Source organism: Cucurbita pepo, chromosome LG02 (assembly GCF_002806865.2).
Source record: "Cucurbita pepo subsp. pepo cultivar mu-cu-16 chromosome LG02, ASM280686v2, whole genome shotgun sequence".
Lineage (NCBI taxonomy): Eukaryota > Viridiplantae > Streptophyta > Magnoliopsida > Cucurbitales > Cucurbitaceae > Cucurbita > Cucurbita pepo.
This window is the reverse complement of record NC_036639.1, coordinates 4,126,725-4,149,995: the sequence shown is the minus strand read 5'-3', so window position 1 is coordinate 4,149,995 and position 23,271 is coordinate 4,126,725. Positions and strand designations below refer to the sequence as shown.

General features: G+C 33.6%; 4 protein-coding genes and 1 non-coding gene across 6 annotated transcripts; 1 reads left to right on the top strand and 4 right to left on the bottom strand.

The window, feature by feature from the left end:
- Window positions 1-1,873: 1,873 nt before the first annotated feature.
- On the bottom strand, window positions 1,874-1,944 carry TRNAG-CCC. The gene has a single exon. It is a non-coding gene; the product is annotated as a tRNA-Gly (tRNA).
- Window positions 1,945-2,993: 1,049 nt separating this feature from the next.
- LOC111787662 (probable protein phosphatase 2C 55) lies at window positions 2,994-3,779 on the bottom strand. Its single transcript, XM_023667680.1, has one exon. The coding sequence runs from the start codon at window positions 3,777-3,779 to the stop codon at window positions 2,994-2,996; it is 786 nt and encodes a 261-aa protein (XP_023523448.1).
- Window positions 3,780-6,401: 2,622 nt separating this feature from the next.
- Window positions 6,402-7,815, bottom strand: LOC111787661 (protein DOG1-like 4). Its single transcript, XM_023667679.1, is given in 2 exon segments — window positions 6,402-6,779; window positions 7,501-7,815. Coding segments are annotated over 2 exon segments (693 nt in total).
- A 1,285-nt stretch (window positions 7,816-9,100) lies between these two features.
- On the top strand, window positions 9,101-14,182 carry LOC111789414. The gene is made up of 8 exons (XM_023670181.1): window positions 9,101-9,486; window positions 9,585-10,225; window positions 11,157-11,396; window positions 12,107-12,196; window positions 12,698-12,847; window positions 12,994-13,118; window positions 13,567-13,696; window positions 13,863-14,182. Exons 2-8 carry the CDS (start codon window positions 9,686-9,688, stop codon window positions 13,986-13,988), a joined length of 1,401 nt encoding a protein of 466 aa, XP_023525949.1. The 5' UTR covers window positions 9,101-9,486; window positions 9,585-9,685; the 3' UTR covers window positions 13,989-14,182.
- A 167-nt stretch (window positions 14,183-14,349) lies between these two features.
- Window positions 14,350-22,547, bottom strand: LOC111789413 (probable LRR receptor-like serine/threonine-protein kinase At1g53430). Of its 2 annotated transcripts, XM_023670177.1 has the most exons (24): window positions 22,328-22,547; window positions 20,596-20,761; window positions 20,447-20,518; window positions 20,252-20,320; window positions 20,099-20,170; window positions 19,931-20,002; window positions 19,705-19,776; window positions 19,538-19,609; window positions 19,144-19,215; window positions 18,985-19,056; window positions 18,796-18,867; window positions 18,575-18,655; window positions 18,422-18,487; window positions 18,226-18,285; window positions 18,078-18,116; window positions 17,649-17,698; window positions 17,142-17,497; window positions 16,835-17,033; window positions 16,556-16,690; window positions 16,228-16,346; window positions 15,599-15,809; window positions 15,278-15,515; window positions 15,027-15,177; window positions 14,350-14,927 (listed from the first exon to the last, which is right to left on the bottom strand). In XM_023670177.1, exons 1-24 carry the CDS (start codon window positions 22,446-22,448, stop codon window positions 14,517-14,519), a joined length of 3,048 nt encoding a protein of 1,015 aa, XP_023525945.1. In that variant the 5' UTR covers window positions 22,449-22,547; the 3' UTR covers window positions 14,350-14,516. The 2 variants fall into 2 exon arrangements, with proteins under 2 accessions (XP_023525945.1, XP_023525948.1); XM_023670180.1 differs by lacking the exon at window positions 22,328-22,547 and having other exon boundaries at window positions 20,447-20,514; window positions 20,596-20,695.
- Window positions 22,548-23,271: the final 724 nt, after the last annotated feature.

The following is a 23,271-nucleotide window of genomic DNA, read 5'->3' as shown; positions in this document are numbered from 1 at the left end:
GAGGAGAACAAAGCATTGTTTTTTAGGGTGTAGAAACCTCTCTATTAAAAATCTTGAGGGAAAGCCTGAAAGGAAAAGGTGCTTGGACCATTACATAATCCATCTAAAACAAATTACATAATCCATCTAAAACAAATAATCATATAGAAAGGTAATGGACAGAATCATAACTATTTGATTTTTTTTTTTTTTTTTTCCTTTTTGAAAGTTGTTAGTATTTTCTAACATTAAAATATAAAATAAAATTTTAATAATATGAGATCCCACTTCATTTGAAGAGAGAACCAACATTTTTTGAATGTGGAAACATATTTTTAGTAGATACGTTTCAAAACTGTGAACTGTGTAGTCGACTAGATAATAGGTCAAAGTGGACAATAGACTTGAATTATTACAAATATATTTTTTTTTATAATCAAAACTTGCCAACAAAACTATATATATATATATGAAAGGAATATTTATAAGCATAATTTTCAAAAATTAAAAATTAAATGATTATCAAACAAAATTTTAAGTTCTCGAACAAAAAGATGATGAATAGACGACAAAAGTTCAAAAGTATACACTTTTTTTTTTTTAATATCTACCACTTACAACTATTGATTTGAACTCTTATACTTTTGTTGAAGAATCTCAAAAGAAGAAATATACATAAATTTTTGAGATTTTAGATCTTAAATGTTTATGAAAAAGGTCAATTCGAGCTGGAGTCGATCCAACACACATCAATCTTCTTTGATTGTGACTGTAATTTCTCTTTAATTTTCTTAAGTCTCAAAGTAACGCGAATAAAATCAATTAGAATAAAATCAATTCGATTCTTTGATATTGTTGGCTAAAAGTTCTCCAAAATTGTAATTTAAAATTCATTGGTAATAAAAATACACATTCATGCTCTAATATGAACAAACAAAAAATACAAAACTAATCATCTAAAATGTCAATAGTTTGATTTCGATCCTTAAAATAAAAAAAAAATAAAAAAAAATAATAAAAAAAAAAGAATACTTATTCATGTGTTAATTAATTAAAATCAAAATTTTATTTATTTAATTGACAATTAACTAGTCAAGATAAAAAGAAAAAACGTTTTCAATTTGTGTCAAGATATAACCCATTTTGTACTTTTTAGAAGATAATTATATATTATTGCCTTTTATTTTACATATTCAAATTCAAATTAATTTATTTTATATGGTAGTGAAAATAATTAATTTTTAATATTTAAAAAAATGTAATTGCTTTGTTTTATAAGAGAAGAAAAAAATACTTAAATTTTATTGTTTGAAATAATTGTAGTTTGTTTTTTTTATTTTAAAGAAATTTTTGTATTTTAATTATTTAAATTTCCAACCCTTTAAGAAAAGTAAAAAAGAAGAACGAAAATTGTTGGTATTTTTTTTTTAAATGTAAAATAAATAAAATAAACACCAAAATACCGCTCTTTAGATATAATCTTTATTCGATGCTAACGTGCCTGTTTTATGTTATAAGTACAACGATTTATTAAACATCATAGTTATCCAACAAATGTTTTTAAAAATTATGAAGAGATAATCTACTCATGAATTTTTAGGGTAGGTCGTCTCACATGTAAAACTATTTAGTTGTCTATCATCTCTTGCAGTTAGGCACGATTTATCTTCAACCAACTCATACATTTTTTTTCTCTTACAATCGAGTTGGACACTATTTAGCTGCATGTCACCTATTGTAATTGAGTAGAGTAGAGTTGAATTTTGACCCATTAAAAAAAATTACCGTATTTGAAAAATATTAATTTTTAAAATAGCTATTAAGATATTATTTAGTTATCAAATTAAATATTCGTCAAAAGCCCCAAACAAATAAAAATATAGAGAAGAGAACTTGCGCATCCGGGGAATCGAACCCCGGTCAGTACCGTGGGAGGGTACTATGATACCACTACACTAGATGCGCTTTTATCTCATAAGTCAATATATTAAGTTATAATTGAAACTTTCCAATAACGTTAAACCTATTTACTTTAATCATTATAAATAGGTCTTCAATTTTGTATCTTATTCGATGTTTATTTAAATTTTTAACCCCAAACATAAAATTAAAAATTAAAATATCCATACGAATATCTCAAATTCATCGATAGCTCTAATTTCCATAAAACGTAAATAGTAAAATAAGAACTATAGCTTAATTTGGAAGTAAAAATAACTCTAATATTAATTTGAACAATTTTTTATTAAAAAATATATATATATATATTTGTTGATATCTATATTTTATTGATATTTAAGAAATTATAATCTTACTATTAATATCAATAACTATATCTTTATTCTCCGTTATAGAATTCAATTTTATAGTTATTAGATTCCGTTATATTATGATCTTATACTCGAATATATTAAATAATTTTTAAAATTTAAAAACCAAATAAACACGAACTCAGACATAAATAAATAATAGTATATTTAGTCTAAATATGCTATATTATGATAATTACAATTGTCATGCAAAAGTATTGAATTTTTTATTTATGTTTAAATTAAAAAATAAGAAAAAAATTAAATTCAAATGAGTTTAAATTGGTAACTCCAACGAGTAAATTATCTAAATTTAGTCTTTCTATTTTTTTTTTTTTATAAAAAAAAGTAATTTTCATCCTAATTATTTTGAAAGATTAGATGTTTAGCTTATCCATTAAAGAAAACTAACAAAATATCATCTCATGAATTAAAAAATAATAATAATAAAAATAAAATAAAATAAAATAAAATTTGATGACTTGTTAGTATACGTACAAATTTATAGAATTTAAAAGTGATATTCCAAATACTTTTTAGATTTGAACTTTCACTAATAAATAAAAAAATTATCACATATCAATTAAACTGTTCTACATTTATTAGATTTATTAAATATAAGATGAGTCGAATTTCTAATATATATATATATATATATATATATATTATATAAATATTAAAAAAAAAAAACAAATAATAAAAACCTCACGAATATTTTGCCTTTTCTTGAACTTCTCCCACGATCACCGTAATATCATCAATCTTCCCTCCGTCACACAAAAACCCGGCCTCTCTAGCACCAACTGAAAACGGCGTCGTTCGACGTTTGTCGAGCGAGTTGCTCAACGCCAACTCGGCCAATCGCCACGCCAATTTCCCCGAGTCAACTCGTTCCTCCTCCTTCAGAATCTTCTCGATCTCGCAAGCGAAAACGTTGTCCAATAGCCCGTCCGTACCAGCGACGATGATATCTCCGGCATAAACCTCCACTCTACACTCCCAAGGCTGTACCGGCAGGCTGAGAGAAAATCCGCCGGTTAATTGATACGGACAGTTGAATCGATGCTGTTGCGTCGCCGATACGAAAACGAGCTTCTTCTCTCTGAAGATCATGAATCCGCTGTCGCCGATGTTCGCCGCGTGTAGCGTATTGTTCCTGAGAGCGATTACGCAGGCCGTGGAGGATCCGATTATGTACTTCGTCTTCAAGTAGCCTTCCGTCAGAATCCGCCTCGGATCTGTCTCCTCTGCCGCGACGGCAGCGCAGTTCGCCATTAACGCTCTGGAGTACTCTCCAGCGTCGATGCCTTCCTCCGCCCAAGCGCCGACGCCGTCTGCGACTCCGAAGATGTTCCTGGAGTGAGAGATGAAGTGAGCGTCTTCTCCTAGAGGTCCAAAGGAGTTTCGCTTAGGAATATAGGAGGATCCGAAGTCGATTCTCAACTCCGGCGCGGCGGCGAAAGGAGTAGAAGAACGCTTGGTTGAGATCATAGTGGCTTGGGATATGGAACTGAAATTTCTGCGAATAATATGAGAGAAAACGAAATCGGAAATTTGCGAAGGGAAATTGAGAAATAAATTTGTGGTTGAGAACGGAGTCGAGGAGGGCTTTTATAGATGTTGATTTCGTGGTTTCCTTCCACAAGATGGAAGATTGGGGGATTTTATTTTTTTTAGATTTATTGATATTTCAAATTATGATTATAAGGATTTTAAAAAAAATAAATAAATAATTTTCCGTTAAATTATGATTTATTATTATTATTATTTTTTCTTTCCTTTGATCCATGCAATTTTGAACTACTTGTAATTTTTTTTTCCACTTTTAAATTTAATACTATTTAATTAATATTTTATTTAGACTAAATTAATAAAAATAAAAATAAAAAAACCCGATTTGGTACTTTATCTAAATAATAAACCTAAACTTTCAAAAATAATAATAATAATAATAATACATAATACTTTTAAATTGAAACGTATTAATGTTACTTTTAAAAGTTTGTGGGTATTTTTAAAATTATAATAATATTGGTGTTGTTCTTATACTAATGATTAAAGTATTAGTTAACTTTCAAAAATGTTCAGATATTAATAAAATTTATGTATCGTTAGAAATATTTTTTAAAAGTTAATTATACTTTTTTAAATAAAATATTCCAAAATTATCAAAAATATATTTTAAAATTTTTTAAAAAGTTCTAAAAAGTTTTTTTTAATTAAAAAACATGATTACAAATTTTTAAAACTAAAACATATTTTCAGACAAATGATTTATTTGGTGCATAATTGATTGTAATAACAACCAAATTATAAGAGAATCCTAATTTTTTTATTCCTTGTCCATCTCATATCAATATTCCTAACATTTTTAATATTTTTTAAAATTATATAAAATTATAGAAAATAAATTATTAATAAAAGGGAAATAACATAACAATAATCGCATGCCAATCCTAGATCATCACATTATTTATTTAATTTGAAATGGGGTGAAATTAATTTAATTTCTTTTTTTTTAATTCAAAAAGTAAATATATACTCGATCACTTTAAGGAACACTCGAATTCAGTGTACTTACGAACATTAAAGAACGAGAATAAAATATATGATACATTTATAAAATTGGGAATCACTTCGACAATTCTATTCCTTATAAAAGTGATCAATCTCATTTTTTTTCGGTTTTTATTCTGTCTGACCCACACAATTTTTATTTACTTTATATTATTATTTTTTTCGCCTTTGAAAACTAGCAATTCACACATGCAAAAAATATTGTTATTTCCATTTTTTAATTTCTATCAATGTTCATTATTGGACAATTACCAATTTAATTTTTTGAAAAAAATAATTGGTATTAAAATAGAATTTTCCAAACTTCAAGTAAGATAATTTTTTTAAATAAATTTACAAAATTATTTGTCAAGATGAAATTGGAGCTTTAAATCATGTTATTAAATTCATCGATGTAAGGAGTAAATTGACATTTTCATTATAGCGTATAAAATTTTATTCTCGATAAATATATATTATAAAAAATTAAAATAGATTACTTAATATTTACAAAAATCATAGGATATTATTGGAGAGATTTTTTTTAGAATATATGCACATAAGAATGAAAGAAATAATAAATAAAAAAAAAGGTCACATTGAGAATTTGACACGTAGCCCAATTTTTTCTCTAAAATATTAAAATAAAATTAGAAAATCATTATGAAATTAAGAAAACACTATATATTCAGCTTTATTTATTTATTGAAAATATAAAATTAATATATAATTTAAACAATTATTTTCTTATATCATTTTTAAATAAAATGTCACTGAAATAGTTTTCCTTTTTCTTTTTTTTTTAATTTTTTATTATTTTAAAAACTCGAATTTATTTACCATATACGTCCTATTAATAATTAAAAATGTTAAACTTAATTATTAAATATTTACTAGTCACCACGTAACCTTATGGTTACAAGATTAAATTTTTTGGACTAGATTGGTAATTTAATCTAACATGAAATTGTTTCATAATCTATCCAACCCAACCCAATCTCAATATAATTTATGAATACTTTTTTCGGTTCTAGTCAACTCAAAATTTTTTCCAACGAACTCGAAATTTAAATTAAACTTATTTGATTTTAAAAAATTAGCTTAACCCTTACCATTCGAGTTAGATCAGTTCAAGTTGTCGAGTTTAATGTACATCGCTATTATAAATATTAAATTAGTTTAATAAATAGAATAAAATTAGATTAAATTATAAACTTTTTATTTTTGCTTGAATTGAGTTTGAAACAAAATTTTCCGTCTTCCCAAATCTAACTCAAACTCTTGTCGTATACATTGGTAAAATGTGGAAGGACTAGAAGTTTCTGACGTCAGCATAATTGTCCAGGCCACGTCATTGAAGCAAGTTGAAACGCTTGCATGTATGACACGTGTCATTCCATGAATGATTCATTGTACAATTGGCCTCAGTTTTGTCTTTTTGTGCGTGTGATGTTCATAAGATATATTCATACAGTAATATAATTAAAATGACATAAAATTTGTAATAATAAGAAGTAAATAGAGGGGTTTTATAACTCAAATTTATTTAAAATTGTTTTAGGTGTCTGGATGATTGCCACGTTGACGGTCCTCATTCATCCCCCACCCCCGAACACCAAACTGGAGCTCGGCGGCGGCGATGAGGAACTCCACCGCCTGCTTCGGCGTGAGAAGCTCCACCACCTTCTGCAGTGTCCGCAGCCGTAGAGCGTCCGCTTTCTTTATAATGCTAACCAGACCTTCACCCTTCCCCGACGCCTCCACCCTCCTCTGCATCAGCTCGCTCTCCTCGTCTTGCCACTCCGATAGCTCATCCATTATCGCATTCTCCTCCTCCACCTGCATGAAACCTCGAATATGACTCTTGATCGAAATATGTTGAAACAAGTAAAAAAAACTTCAAGGTAACTTTTCAATTCAACCACAAAATTTAAACTTGGTCGGACCCACCATTCAATTCAGTTAATATTAGTTAATAATTTATTCTACTAAATCTATTAACAATTCTCCTTCTACTAACAATTATGGTAAAATCAAATAATTCTCGTAAAGTTATTGTATACTTGTTCGACTAACTCTACTCCTTAAGTTAATTTATTCTACGCTCTGAGTTTCTTTTATGTCATGTGATATCTCACATTGGTTGGGGAGGAGAACGAAACATCCTTTATAAGGGTGTGAAGATCTTTATGTCGTAGACACATTTTAATGACTTGAAGGAAACCTTGAAAAGGAAAGTCCAAAGAAGACAATATTTACTAGCTGTGGGGCAAGGTCATTACAAATGGTATTAGAGTCAAACATCGAACTATGTGTCAGCAAGGAGACTGTTCCTTGAAGGGTAGACACGAGGTGGTGTGCTAGTAAAGACGCTGGGCCTTGAAGGGGTGAATTTGGTAGCGGACCCACATTGATTGGAAAAAGAAATGAGAGATGCTGGGCTTTGAAGAGATGAATTGGGTGAACAAATCACCCTTTAGACAGATGTGTAAACCTTACTGTATGTTTAGGCCTTGTGGGAAGTTTGAAAAGTAAAGCCCAAAGATGACAATATGTGCTATCGGTGGTTTGGACCGTCGAGGACGACGACAAAAAAAAAAAAAAAAAAAAAAAAAAAAAAAAAAAAAAAAAAAAAAAAAAAAAAAAAAAAANGAGCGTGAAGAATATCGGCAATCTGGGAGTGAAAGAGAATGGTTGACTGGGAGTAAATCAAATGAAAAGTAGTGGTGGGACGCCAACCAGCTACCCAATGAAGGGAGCGTTCAAAGGAGGTGGCCCAGGGGGCGGAGAAGACGGAGAGAGGGTCTTTCTCGGCGGCGAGGGACTTGACCCGGAAGTACTCGGAGTAGTGTGAGATGATGGTGTGGACGAGGTGGTGGTCAGTGGGGGTGGAGGAGAGCTGGTGGATGAGGTGGCGGAGGTGGTCGAACCAGGTGGCGTAGAAGCTGGTGAAGTTGAGCCCGCTGCTCATTTGGGTTCCGGCGCGAGGTTACGAGAGAAACAGAGATCTGAAGAAGGGAGGAACTGAAACTGCGGCCTTTTAGCTTTTGTTTCTTCTAGTTTTTGTCTCCAACCTGAACGGTGAGTCGGCTAAATGGAGAACAGCCGTACGAAACGTGTCCAACTTTAATTGGTCACAATAAAAACACGTAGCATTTACCTTCTTCATTTTATTCATTTTTTTAATTATTTCTAGGAATATTTTTAAATTTTTTACCGAAGAGTATTAATTAATTTCTTTTTGTATTTTTTTAATGTTGTATTTTCCAAACACTTTTTAAGGTTGAAAGGGTATTTTTAAAAAATATTAATGGATATTTTTAAATTTTTTAAAAGTTTATGAAAATTATTGAAATCTTATTAAGGTATATAAATATAATTTAACGGTATTTTTATTAATTTACCTGACCATGTTGAGGAGCTTGTTATTGTGGCAATAATACGAGCACTTATCTGACAATGGGTTGGTCTTCATACCATTAGTGTCACCGTCACTAGCATGTAAATTTTGTTTTAAAAAAAATACCATTACAATTAGTTTAATGGAAAATTAATATTTCATTTAAAAATAGTCTTAATTGTTATAAAAAATTAAAAAAATGTCATTATCATTAATTAATTGGGATCAAAATGGTTAATATTTTGTTTAAAAAATACTTTTAAAATTTCAGTAATACCCTTAAATCTTATAAAAGAACCTTTTATTTTTATTTTTTTTAAAAAGCTAAAAAAATATCCATAGCATTTAAAAAATACTCCCTAATTTTTAAAAAATAACATTAAAAATATTACAATATATTAACTATATACAATTAATTTTAAAGATATAAAGTGTTGAGCTTACTTTTAAAATATTCTATTAATGATAAAAATATTTTTGAATTATTAAAAGAAAAAAAGAAAGTGAAAGAACTTAATAATTTTTTTTAAAGGTATATATATATATATTATATATTATGGTGAAACTACAAAATTTATGAATATTTTTATTAATTTATTTTAAAAAAAATTAATTAATCTTACGTGGCACGTGCGACCAATTAGCGGCTAAATCACATTTAAGTGTCGGACGAAGATTGGACCAAATTCCTGCGTCTTGTCGTTACCCAAAAGAGAATAAACGAAGACCAGAATCTATTCTCACATCCGATTGGCTGTGACATAGTTAGCGTCCGCGGGCAGGTGATTCTAGCGTTTCTCCGCATTAAAAAAATCCGGACAACTCATTAGAATCAGCCACAGGTTTAATGGCTGACGTCCTGCTTTATGAATATACAAACGAATACCGTCCCGACCGCGTTGCTAATTTGGCGTTCTGAAGAACAAACCCTTCGCTTTCCAATCCTTCCTCGCCTTCTTCATGTTTACCTTCTTCAATTCCCAATCCTAAAACCCTACTTCTCACTTCGAGCAATTCCCCTGGTGTTTCGAATTTCAAAATTCATTTCTAACTGCTCCCTTTTGCGTCTTCTGTAACCTAATTCATTGGTTTATTTGTTTGGAAATTGAATTCCGGGATCGATTCCAGTTCTTGCTGTAGTTCGTTTGGTGTTTGAGGAGGAATTGATCGGTTGTGGAGCTGGAGATGCAAGATTCTTACTCGATTCTTACTCGATTCTCTGGAGTTCTGTTGGTGCCCTAAGTAAAATGCTTCTACCCTAGTTCTTCTGCTGTTGTTTTATTTGATAGGCTGGTCGATTGATTTTACTTCTAGATTGTTGATCTTTGTTCATCGTGAAGGTTCTCTTTCTCATTAAGTTTATCGAGGAAGTTCGTTTCTCCCTTTGTATGAAGAGGTTGTGGGTGTAAGATAAGGTTGGAGGTTTTGGATTCTTTCACTAATGTCCGTAGAAAGATCCTTCGAAGCTTGGGAGGAGGTGCAGAGGCATGGTCAGGATTTCGCGGACCGTCTTGCTCAGGGTTTCACGGGACTGATTCATTCTCACATACCGCCGCCTTCATTTCCCTGGCCAAATCCCCCAAATTCTAAGCTCTTTGATCTTGAATTTCCGGGACAAAGTTTTGCTATCAAGGATTATGGGTTGACTGCCCACGATTCGATTTTTGATATTGGTAGTAGGATTGGACAAGCTAGCGCTGATTTTGGTGCTTGTTTGAATGGTGTGGTACAACAATTTTTCAGACAGCTGCCGATGCCATTTTGGCCTGAGGAGAATGTAATAGGGTCCATTAGGATGGATCGGGATAAGAGTTGGCAGAGGGATGATATTGGTGTTGCTGTTCAAGGGAATCTTGGAACATTAACAGAGCGCTTGCGTAGTTCTGAACTTGCTGACCATGATGCTGGTTCAGATGCGATGGTTGACGATGAAGCATCTGGCTTTGATTTGAAGGCTATAGGACATCTGGGAAGGGCACAGGTAATAGCAGTGTGATAAACATTTATTTAATTTGCAGATTGCAGACATGATATTGGCAGTACGGCAGATAATTAATTTTTCAATGACTGCTTTCAGGTGTTCTATTTTGACTAGGACAAAAATGGTTTACTCTTCATTAGCTAAAGACCTGTTAAATCTACTAATTGTGGTCTAAATCTATAGCTTATTACAGAACAGAGACCTCTTCGAACACAAATCTGCCAAATAGAGTGATCAGGAGTTCCTTTTCTGAATGGCTTCTTTAAATAGTTATTAATACACTGCCCTACAGTGGCCTGTTCAGCCACGAACTTAGTGCATTTATGATCACGTTCAACAACTCACCTATACAGAGACAGATAATAATTATTATGTGGGGAAGAAACCATTGACTTGAGAATAATGAAGGAAAGTTTTGAAAAAATTATAGCTATGTTGTCCATGGTGGAAACTATTGTGATTTGAGCACTACTCATTCTCACGAGATGAGACATGCTAGAGGAATCATTTTGAAATAGTTAGCTGTTACTATCTGTCAATAATAGAACATATGGTTATGACAACATCATAACGTGAGCAAAACAATTATCCTGTGGGAGACCATGAAAACTTGATACATTTTTTGTATGTAGTAATTTTGTCAATCCTTGGTTCGTCTTTGTGACTTCTCGTTGTAGTTGAGGGAGCCTCTAATCCTGTTTTTTTGAAAGTTAGATTGTCTTTATGTTCTACCAATTGTAGTGGAAATCTCAGCAAATTTTGTGTTCAATCATCTTATCTCCCCAGCTAGTATTTTCCTTCTCTTCCAAACCCTACAATTCCATGGCATTTATTCATCTTTTTTGTGTGGGCATAGTGGTGGTGTTGAATCATAGTTATGTAGGTTGAGGATTTCTGTTTCCTCTTTAATATTATTGTTCTTTGGGTGTAGAGCACGATCAATATTTCTTCAACGTATGATAGTAGATCACGAGATGTGGAAAGTTCATTAGTTGCCAGAGGAGATCTATGGAGAGTAGAAGCATCACATGGCAGAACAGCATCTGGAAATGATAACTCATCTTTATTTCTGCTGCAGCTTGGGCCAGTACTCTTTGTTCGTGACTCGACACTTCTTTTGCCAGTTCATTTATCAAAGCAACACTTGCTTTGGTACGGTTATGATAGAAAGGTAACACCTACTTTATATGGCTAGTAGCATCAAAATTAAATCGCGTGTCAGATTTTGGACAATGAAGTCATGTTAGAATCAAAGTGCAGAAGTTATTTTGTTTTCAATTAAACAAACAGAATAGTTTGGCTGTTACTGCTAGGAGTGTTAGGATTTAGTTAGGTTTCAAGAAGCGTCTTTTTACACGACAGCAACCTTATTTGTTGGATGTATATTAAAGGAGTTCTCTGCATTGCTACCAATAGCTATCCCTTTAGAAAGATGTGATTGTCACTATTTGATTGACTATTGCTGTCAATTTTTATCATGGACAGCTTAAACTTTTTCTAAAAGCACGTTGACCACCAATTTTCAGTTTATGAATGTTCAAAATCTGGGATAGCTCTTCATGTCTTAAAATCCTTTCTGCAATCCTGATGTGAGTGTTGAACTTGAGTTTCTCCATGCAATATGTGTAGAAATTTTCTAGTTTAGTCTGATCAAACGCTGATTTTAACTTGGCAATCGGGACCCTCAATGTGATGTACATAATTTGAGACTTAGAAATATGAATACCATTCTTTCACTTTCAATGCCTATTGTTTTTGCTTTTAGAGAAACTTTTGAATTTTACTTCTTCAAGTGCCCGTGACATGACACATTGAACTGTCATTTTCATATAAATCCTACTTTATTCCAACTTCTAATGTTATTATTTCATGAATCATCAGAATGGAATGCATTCTCTATGTCCAGCAGTCTGGTCAAAGCATAGAAGGTGGTTGTTTATGTCGATGCTTCGTCTCAATCCCCCAGCTTGTGTAAGTTGATAAAACCATTTAATTTCCTATTAGCATAATAATTGTGGTGAACGTAGTTTGGTTTTCAATATGACATAAAACCGTGTCATAAGAAAACCGAAGTAATCTTTTTAAACAAAAAGCAATTGGCGTCGTGAGAGCTATCTTGGGGCCCACTAAGTGCAGAACATGCTCTTCCAAATGGAAAGAATTGCTCAACATTATGTATACGAAAGTTCTTATGTTGTTTGCCATATTAAAACTTCAGAATCAGGGATCAGTGCTCAAGTATTTTCAATAAACACTAATCAGAAAGAAGGCTCTATCTTGGAGCAATGTTTTACTTATCCAGTAAATGAAGATATAAATTTTCTTGTTTTGGTCTTATTTTTTTTGTTCATGTTGTTTTTGGATTGCCTGGCTAGTGGCAATTGCTTGACCTTAAAGTTTAGAACTATTTCTTGTTTATCATACCCTTTGGATCAGTCGAGTAACATCACCTTCCCCCTCCCTCCTTCCCAGTCCTTTGTTGATTTACAGTTCCCCAACGGGCAGTTGACTTATGTGTCGGGTGAAGGCTTAACTACAACAGCATTTTTGCCCTTTTGTGGAGGCCTCCTTCAAGCTCAAGGTCAATATCCAGGAGAAATGAGATTCAGCTTCTGTTGCAAGGTTAGTTATGTCCTGATTTCATTCCTATAACAAAAGAAGACAAAGTTGGTTCTCCTTTGCAAATTCAATTTCCTAAAGAATTTGTATGGGTATGGGCCCCAGTGTTGCTAAGTTGGTGCCTTGTTTGTGCTGGTCGATTTTCTTAGAATAAATGGGGAACCCGAATAACACCAATGGTGCAATTTCCTGACAAATCATTTACTTTGGACCTTGCTCAATCATTGGCTTGGAAGAGAACAGGTCTTCTGGTGAAACCAACTCTACAATGCAGGTTAGTGTATATATGCTTATTCATCAAAGTCGAGTCATCTATATTTTTCCACTATAGCAATAAATGTCAGCTTGGACTTTGATGTAATCTATGAGTATTTGTTGCAAACAACGAAAATAACCCGGCTCTTGACATGCTTTCATACGGATACGCCCAAAACTCGTCTCCTAGACTGATTTATGTTGTGTGATTACTTGGAAAGTTTTTTCAACACCTTAGGTTTGAATGTGGATAGTTGGTGATTAAATGAGAGTTCAAACTGTAATCTCATGTTGTATAAAGAATTCACGTTGTGGTACAGATGCAAGTATAATTCTCCTCTTCCATTTTTCCGCTTGCACTAGGCATGATTTTCAGTTCGATATCCTTGCAACGGAAACTTATTTTCATTTTTTCGCTTCTCCTGTGACGGGTGGTCATTCTGTCTCTAATGTTTTTAAATGATCAGTTTGAGTTCCACTTTTGGGGGAAGCAATCCTGGTGTTCGTGCCGAAATTGTTCATTCAGTGAACGAACATCTCAATCTCATGTGCGGCTGTTCTTCCATTGCCCATCCTTCTGCATTTGCTTCAATTTCTGTAAGTATTGAATTACCTTTTGTCTGTGGATCATGTTTATTTACAGCTATAACCACCTTTACTTGTATTATTTATCCATCGACTCCTTTTTCTTGCACCGTATTATAAATATCTTCACTACTAGCCAGTCTCCTTTCTTCTATTTGATTTCTTGCTCGGCATCCAGATCGGCCGGTCGAAATGGAACGGGAACGTTGGGAATTCCGGGGTAGTTGTAAGAGTTGATGCTCCACTCTCAAACATTCGTCGAACTTCTTTCTCTGTTCAGATAAATACTGGGATTGAGTGTTGATCTTCTTATGAAACCTGCGTTTTTGGTAGTTGCAAGTGTATAGGTAGTCTCAAAACTGCTCTCTGTTATTTACGTGATAGGTGAATATTTGTTAACTATTAAAGGCCATCATCTGTAAATCATGGCAGGCCCTTCTCTTTTTTTCTCTCATTTTAAAGCAGTTTCTACTTCTATTTCATCAATTTTTCAGAGTTCATAACAGAGTTATTCTATTTGGTACTCTAAATTAATTATAGTTCGATTGATGATTGGCAAATGTTGTTGGCCGTTAGAGGGTGAACCCGCACTGTCGTCGTTGCTGAAACACTCCACCCGGTCGTGGATTGAGATGGAAGGTGACCCTTTTCTAAAAATATTAATCGAACTTGGTCAACCCTTGACACGACTTTAATTCAACTAGTCTAACTCAACCAATTTAAATCAATCACATCTAGCCAGTTTATTCGATTTATTTGGCAGATAAGTATGTAAAATAATAATTGTCACAAATGTATCCATCTCACTATGAATTTGATGTTTTCCTTTGATTCAGTCTCGAAGGAGACTTCTGGTTGAAGAACAGTCTCGAGTCTCATCCTTGTTTTGGGTAGAAGTAGACGACGAGTCGATCCATGGTCCATCAATTAACATGCTTCTCTGCATTTGAATGCCTTGTGAAGATGTTGAAATGCTTGTTAGGCTGTCCTGTGACAGCTTCTCAAAGGCTTTGAACCTTGCATCTCGATCACCTACATTGCGCTTCATGTTCGGTACTTCAGTTGGGATTTTACCTTCAAGCATGCTAACCACAGAAGACATGGATGGTCTGAGGGTCGGAGATAGGTTCGTGCATAAGAGAGCGATATGAAGCATTCTCATGACCTCTTCTTTCGAGTATTCTGAGCCAAGATTCGGATCAACAAGTTTGAGTAGGTTTCCTTCTTCTTGTAGAACAATAGCCTTCATCAAGTATAAGACACTCCATGTGTGAGGAAAAGTAAAAGAGAGAAAAACTAATTGATGGCTAAAAGGGGAAGAACTTGAAAAGGCACTAGTTACCCAGTCAAGAAGAAAAACAAACTCCTCTTGTGGCATGCAACTTGTGTTACTTTTCCCGCTAACGATCTCTAAGGCCACGACACCAAAGCTATAAACATCAGCTTTATGAGTCAGATAACCCCTTGTTGCATACTCGGGCGCCATGTATCCTCTACAAGAGATTCAAAAGCTATCTCATTCCGAAAGGACTAAACTTGATCTAATAGTTTGAGCTAAATTAACATTAGAATGAGATAGAGAAAGAGAGATACATTGTGCCTGCAATTCTTGTGCTGATATGGGTGTTCTCCTCTTCATGAAGCTTAGCCAATCCAAAGTCAGAAATCTTGGCATTTAGGCTTTTATCAAGTAGCACGTTAGTAGCTTTTATATCTCTGTGAACAACTTTCAATGAAGATTCTTCATGAAGGTAAGCCAACCCCTTTGCTATTCCCAAGCATATCTTCATTCTTATTGGCCAATCCAAATGGAGTGAGTGCTTCTCGGGGTCTTGCAATGAAAGCCATAAAATATTTATAACGATTTTGAAACTGAAACAAGCTAGCAATGAAAGATATATGTAAGGCACTTACTAAATAAGGCACGAGCAAGATTATTGTTCTCTAGATACTCATAAATAAGCATTAATTGTTTTCCTTCAATACAACAACCATAGAGCTTTACGAGATTCGGATGTTGTAGCGCTGATATCATGCCGATTTCAGTGATGAATTCCCGGTTCCCTTGCTTTGATTTAGAGGATAGCTGCTTTACAGCAATTGAAGTGCCATCCGACAGAACTCCCTGCCAAATATTTTTTGTTTACTCAAGTTATTTTATATTGAGTCGCATGCACGTTGAAAGAAGAATCTGTTTCGTTATGGAGCCTGCTACTTAGCTCGCTATACATGATAGATGATTATATATCAGGTAAAGCTATATAGTAAACATAACCATATATATATATATATATCCCTTAATTAGTGCTTTGAAAATATACTTTCTATATTATCTGTATTTTCTACTTTAAGTCATCAACAGATAATCTACTTTAAATCATCAATATAAATCTCTAGCCAATATTCCCCTTTGCAATTTCTCTCTCCTGTTCTTTGTGTTCATCTAAATCAAGTGTGTGCGCGTTGTTATGCGATACTATCAGGATCTTATATCAAACAACGATGAACATAGAGAGAAGAGGATGGAGTTTCCACAGATATACCTTGTGGACAGGACCAAAGCCTCCCTCGCCTATCTTATGTGCCGAGTCAAAGTTGTTGGTGGCTGCTTTGATTTGTCTTAAACTAAAATAACCTGTCTGTAATTTTAGGTCCCGAAGTTCTGTAAAAAGAATATAAAGGAATGCAAGTTTTTTTAAACCAAAGAAATATGTGAGTTAGAAAAAAAAGTATTCCTCAAAGAACATATCAAATCTTAACAGGTCGGTCCAAACTTGAATCGTTCCCTTAAGTGGTTGGTAAGAATAAAACTACCAAAGATGTACTTCATAATTCAAACAAATAGATTACTCCTGTAATTATTTATATTACCTTCGTCTTCAGTTTCCCTCCCACCTAAGTAACCTTTCCTTCGAAGAACAACCAATACTGAAACAACCAACACAAAAGTACCAACAACAATGCCAGCAATAGCTCCAGCTGATAACCTTTTTGCCTCATCAAGGTCTACAATAGCAAAAGAAGACGACAACAATTCAAAATAGGCAAAAGATTAATTGTTGAAAGAGAAAAGGCAGTGCTAAGAAAGTTGTAGACAAGAACACATGACAAGGAAAACCTGAAATGATTAGCATAAGGGATGAAGGTTACTTGATGTAACTGTGATTGCAGATATCAGAGGTCCATAAACTCCTTTGTATGGAATGGCATTTGTTCCTTTACCAGCCCAGTATAAGTGGATCTCAAGAGTGTTGCCAGTTACTATAACATTAGGCACTTCCAAAATATAGCTCTTATAAACACCTCCGGCTCTCTCCATTATGTTAAAGTCTTTTTCAATCAATTTTCCCTGTAGAATGAACTAAGTTTGTAAATAGTAATTACTAGACAGAGAGAAAGACCCAACAGCAATACAATACAATCCCACGATTTAATATGTCATTGTGTTTCCACTCACTTGGATTGAGATGTCAAAAATACGCCTCCCCAAGCTACTGAATTTTTGGTCTGCAGTTGCAGTAAACATTGTTTCAGCAAAGTGAAGCTTCACATGGTAACTTCCACTTTGCAAGCAAAATCCATAGTACTTCAGCGAAACAGGTGCAAGTCGAGCTGTCCCATAGACGCCTAAAAGAGAATTATTGCTACTTGTGTATTGAGCGGTATCATTATCCATGAAAATACCAGTACTGCTGTAACCCCATCTTTCTGAAAAAGAGAATTTGGACTGCTCATCCCTAGTCGTATCCCCTTCGTATAAATTACCATTAAAGTGTGTCTCCTGTCCTCCACAGTTAATGAACAACGAACGAACTACAAGAACCATGTACCAAACAAATAGTTCAATCAAGAATTAGGTAGCTCCCATGAGATTAGTTAAGCTGCGTGCAAACTGGCATATACATATAGAAAAGACTACAATTCCAAAAGAAGTTAAAATCATAATTAGATCATCTTCACTTACATTGAACTGCTCTTGCGCATGGGAGATCCCCCCTCAGGCACCAACGAACACTGCAAATTGGATAATTCAGAACTTGCTCGTCACATATGACACATGAAAGTTGATAATATGTTTTTTTTTTCTTTTTAATTACTACATGTTTGGAAGATTTTCAGTCAATCTAAAGTCATTTTTGATAATCCATCTCACAAGTGTATTTTTTAAAATAGTTTTAGATTAATATGGTTTTTTTTTTTTTTTTTTTCATTTTGTTTCTTACGGTTTTCTTTAAAGAGAACACTTTCTGATTCTATAAAATCACTCAAAAAACTATATCAAACACACTTGAATTAGTAAAAAGTCCGAAGGTAAAGGAAAATAATTTGATTTCAAAAACATGTTTTTACAAAAACTATTCCAAACACGCTATAACTTTGTTAAGACTCTTACCTTTCATTACTCGAATTTGAATAACCAGAAAGCAAGTTCCTGTACCAAGGAAATAGATTTGTTCACAGTGAAGCCAAGGCCAATTTACATTTTCTACAGAGATAACAGACGTTTTATCATGGTAATGAATATGAGTAAAATAACTTACACTTTAGGATCAAAACAAGGGGGAAGAGGCGACCCTGTAAATCTGTTGTTAGATAAATCCCTACAAAGAATTTGTAATAACGTTAGCAACAACTGAAGAGCAAGATAAAAAGAATTTCCCATCATGAACAGATGAGAACAATAATGTAATACAATTTGGAGGGGAAAAAAAAAATGTAACGAAGCGTTAGACTAACATGTTTCCTTTGCGTCCTGTAATCCAGCTTGGTAAATGACCAGTAAGCAAGTTGTCATTTAGAAACCTAAACCAGGTACGTAAATCATCTCAATTTGCATGTCCAGAACAAGTAACAAATATGTAGACTGCTCTGTAATAAGTAATAACTTACAAGGAATGAACATCACGGTTTGATAGATTCCGTAATAATGGCTCTGGAATTGTACCATTTAATCTGTTGAAGCTTAAATCCCTATTGAGAGATAAAAGTTCCATCAATGAATCATATTAACTTCCCAGTCCACTTTTCTTTTCTTTTTTTTTTTTTTTTTTTTTTTTTTTTTTTTTTTTTTTNGAAAGAAGGCAAAACTGAGAAGAAGTTCAGAAACTTACAAAGTTCTTAAACTACTAAATTTTTCAAAATAATCGGGGATTGTATCCTCAATTAAGCAATTTCTGAGGATCCTACGTACCAGGAGAAAAGCGAGATTAAGATCAACAAAAAGAATTAAAACCAATCTAGTATAAATTATAATGGAACGACTAATAATAAATAATCAACAATTCTGAACTTTTGCTTACAATGTTTCTAAAGATGTCAATTGAGTCAAATTGGGGAAACTAATTGGTGATCCCTTCAAATCAGTTATCCTCCTGACAAACAAGAAAGATAACGATTCTTTACTTGTTTAAATTGATAAACATTCTAGCAACCACTAATGTCAAGAAAACCAATCTCACAGTGCATTTAAGCTTTTCAACTCGGATATGGCACGAGGAATGGGGCCCTCCAAAGAAGTTCCTTGAATATCCCTGAATCTCAACAATTATACTCGAGTGAAAAGAAATCCTAAAACTACATAACGATATTGCATAAATTTGCACTAGATACATATTATTGCTCTTGAAGAGAAAGAGACCATTTTAGACCGGAAAAAAGAAGCATATTATAATTTCTAAGGAAACCAAATATCTATGAAATTATTCAACGCAACAATGTGATTGACAGTTTTACACCGTGGAACGTATTAGAAATAAAATCACAAAAGTATTTCAAATTTGTATCCATCTCCATCCGTTATTAACTGTAAGACTACATTCTGAAAGTATCATTAAATAAATTTTCTTTACTTACAATCGCTTAAGATTGATCCAGTTGCCAATAAATTCAGGCAACTTCCCTGATACATCATTTCCATCTATACGACTGCAGGAACATGTAAAATGTTAAAAAATAAATGAATTGTGCAAAATATTAAAAAAAAAAAAAAGTTCAAAGATGAGTATCAACAAATAACATACAAATCAGTCAAGTTCTTCAAGTTTCCATAAGATTCTGGAATGGGGCCTGTGAAATTATTTGCAGAAAGAAATCTGCAGAAAATGTAAACAAAGCTGTATCAGTGGCAAAAAAAAAAAAAAAAAAAAAAAAAAAAAAAAAAAAAAAAAAANAAGAAGTAAACCATCAAAGCCATGAAAATGAACTAAAATGTTAGGGATTATTGTCTAAAACGAAGAGAAATCTCACAGATCTTTCAAGCGACTTAGTTTTCCGAGGCTTTCGGGCAGATTTCCTTCAAGCTGATTCTGCTCCAAGACCCTGTAAATTCAATGAACCGTTACCCTACACTTCAGTTCAGGTGGAGATTGAATTCAATGCGATAAAATATAAAAGAGTGATGGAAGAAAGTATTACAGTTCCTCAAGTGAAGCAATGTCGCCAATTTCTGGAGGAATCGGACCAGTGAGTCGGTTTCCGAGCATGGAACTGCACATAAGACACGATTGAATAAACATCAACCAAGTAAATCATTCCCTAATCACGTAAAAACAGAACAGAGCAACTTACAAACGAACAAGAGGAATGCGAGCAAAATCCTTAGGGATCGATCCATTTATAAAATTGCGAGTGAGATCTCTGTTTTGGAGAAATCAATTAAGAAGACGCTAGAATCAATCCATACAAGTTTTACACGATTTAAACATGATCGTAACAACATCAAAGCGAAAACAATGAAGGAATCAGTGGTAATCTGCAACTTACAATTGCGAGAGTTGAGTAAGATTTGCAAACGCTGCCGGCAATACTCCAACTAGATTCAGAGTTTTAAGCTGTCTGTCACAAATTTCAATATTTCAATACCTTTTAAAGATATATTAGAAAGAAAGGGAAAAAAAGGGAATGATTATTACATCCTGGTGACTCTGCAAAAATCAGTGGAGCAATTGCAGTGCACCAATCGCATGGTCTGATGGTCAATAGTTTCATTATGGAAGCCATCGCCATTGATGCATGAATTTTGGTGTACGTTCCAATTCAAGTTCTTCAGCTCTGCAGATATTGCTTGAAGGGCTTTCACTGTTGCATCCACCATCACAACTCATAAAAATATTCTAACAACTTTGGTTTGGTTCGGTTCATATCTCTAGACTAATCGATTGTAAATGTTAGTGTAACGGCTAAGATACACACCTAACAGATATTGTCCTCTTTAGACTTTTCTTTTTGGGCTTCCCTCGAGACCGGGAAGGTTTCCACACCCTTGTAAAAGGTGTTTCGTTCTCCTCACCAACCATTGTGGGACTCTCACAATTCACCCTATTTTAGAGCCAGCGTCCTTGCCGACACTCTTTCTTTCTACCATCAATGTGAGACTTCTGCCAAATCCACCCCCTTTGGACATCCACATAAGCTCTGATGGTTTTGTTTTTGGTTTTCTCAAAACATCTCACATTGGCTAATTAAAGGAATGATTATGTGATATCCCACATTGGTTGGGGAGGAGAACAAACCGTCATTTATAAGGGTGTGGAAACCTTCCCCACGTTTTAAAGCCTTGAGGGGAAGCTCGAAAGGGAAAGCGCAAAGAGGACAATATCTACTAACGGTGAATCTGGGTCGTTACAAATGGTATCAGAGCTAGACACTGGACGATGTGCCAGCCTTCTCGCTATTCCCCAAAGGGGTAGACACAAGACGATGTGCCAATAAGGACGCTGGGCCCCAAAAGGGGTGGATTTGGGGGCAGTCCCACATCGATTGGAGGAAAGAAAGAGTGTCAGCGAGGACGCTGGGCCCCAAAGGGAGGTGGATTGTGATGTCCCACATTGGTTAGGGAGGAGAACAACCCACCATTTATAAGGGTGTGGAAATCGTCCCCTAGCAGACGCGTTTTAAAGCCTTGAGGGGAAGTCCGAAAGGAAAAACCCAAAGAGAACAATATCTACTAGCGGTGGATCTAGGCCGTTACAGATCATGAGTTTATAAACAAGGAATACATCTCCATTGGTATGAGACATTCTTAAGGAAACCAAAAGCAAAACCTCCATTGGTATGAGACATTCTTAAGGAAACCAAAAGCAAAACCATGAGAGCTTATGCTTAAAGTGGACAATATGATATTATTGTAGAGGTTCGTGATTTTAAACATAGTATCAGAGTTATAGCCATGTTAATAGAATCTTCAAGTGTCAAACAAAGAAGTTGCTAGCCTTGAGGTGTAGTCAAAAGTGACTAAGTGTCGAACAAATGATGTATTTTATTCGAGGACTCCAGCAAAATGAGCCGAACTTGATTAAGGGCAGACTCTATGATGTACTTTGGTCGAGGAAAGGATTGTTGGAAAAGAATCACACATTGGCTAATTAAGAGGACGATCATAAGTTTATAAGTAAGGAATACATCTTCATTGGCATGAAACCTTTTGAGGGGAAACCAAGAGAGATTATGCTCAAAGTGAACAATATTATTATATTATAGAAGTTTGTGATTTCTAACATACTCCCCTCAATAATCCTCAACAGTAAAGTGTTCGAGGTCTCAAAAAATGCCCGAAAGCAAATAGAAAGATTAAACTTCACAGAAGAAAGACAAGGAAGTAAACGAAACAACCAAATTCGTGCATGGAATAATAAGAAACGGTACCTTCTTGTTGAGGTAGAGGTTGGGCATCCGATCCAAATCCGAAGAAGCAGCTGAAAAGCAGCAACAACAACAACCAACAGACAAGAACACGAACACGAACACGAACACGATTCAAACCCATGTTCCAAAAAGGACATCAACACAAAAAAGCAACAGAAAAGAGAGCAACCAAAAAGGGAGATATGAGTGAGAGATGTAAGGAAGAAGACTTCTCCGCTGACCATCAAATAGATATCTAAAACGACAATTCAATGCACATAGTTTTAGCTTTTATAACCTTTTTTTTTAAAAAAAAAATTTCTAAAAAATAATAATTTACAAGTCAACTTAAAATACTTAAATCAATTAAATTATATATATGATTCCAATATCTCTATCAACGGTGGTTGAAGTAAAAAATTTATTAATTATATAAAAAAAAATTATTAATATGCGTAATGAAATTTCTTATTTTATTTTCATAAAATTTAAATTATAGGGATATAAACCTTGATAATTACCAATTATTGGTGTCGGCCGGCCGAGAAAAATCAACTTTTAACTTTAAAAAAAAAAAAAAATGGTTTCGTGTAGAAAATAAATTCTGCACTACCAAATTAACATTTATTTTTATTTTATTATTATTATTATTATTATTTTTTTTTTTTTTTTGAATTCGATGAAGATCTAGATGGCAGAGATTTAGGCAGCAAGAGATTGACGAGCTTACTGACCAAGCTGATAGACGAAGAGCTGAAGGATGGAGTGTTCAAAGTCAATTGTGCACCTGCTGTGTGACTTTTTGATCCTTAGCGACGAAATATACATTAAAAACATGTAAAATCTAATAATATTTTAACGTTCAAATTTTAATATTTTAACTTAAATTATTCTACTTAATTAATATATATATATATATATATATATATATATATATATAATAAATCAAGTTGGTGGGTCGGATT

Bases quoted from the DNA above. Each gene is read 5' to 3' on its own strand.
- LOC111787662 (XM_023667680.1), bottom strand. From the start codon at position 3,779: ATGATCTCAACCAAGCGTTCTTCTACTCCTTTCGCCGCCGCGCCGGAG.
- LOC111789414 (XM_023670181.1), top strand. From the start codon at position 9,686: ATGTCCGTAGAAAGATCCTTCGAAGCTTGGGAGGAGGTGCAGAGGCAT. The intron at 12,848-12,993 runs GTTAGTTATGTC...CGATTTTCTTAG, and splicing joins GATTCAGCTTCTGTTGCAAG to AATAAATGGGGAACCCGAAT. The intron at 13,119-13,566 runs GTTAGTGTATAT...TTAAATGATCAG, and splicing joins AAACCAACTCTACAATGCAG to TTTGAGTTCCACTTTTGGGG.
- LOC111789413 (XM_023670177.1), bottom strand. From the start codon at position 22,448: ATGGGTTTGAATCGTGTTCGTGTTCGTGTTCGTGTTCTTGTCTGTTGG. The intron at 20,171-20,251 runs GTAAGTTGCTCT...TCTTATGTGCAG, and splicing joins CGCATTCCTCTTGTTCGTTT to TTCCATGCTCGGAAACCGAC. The intron at 18,656-18,795 runs GTAAGTTTCTGA...ATCTCTCAATAG, and splicing joins TTTAGTAGTTTAAGAACTTT to GGATTTAAGCTTCAACAGAT.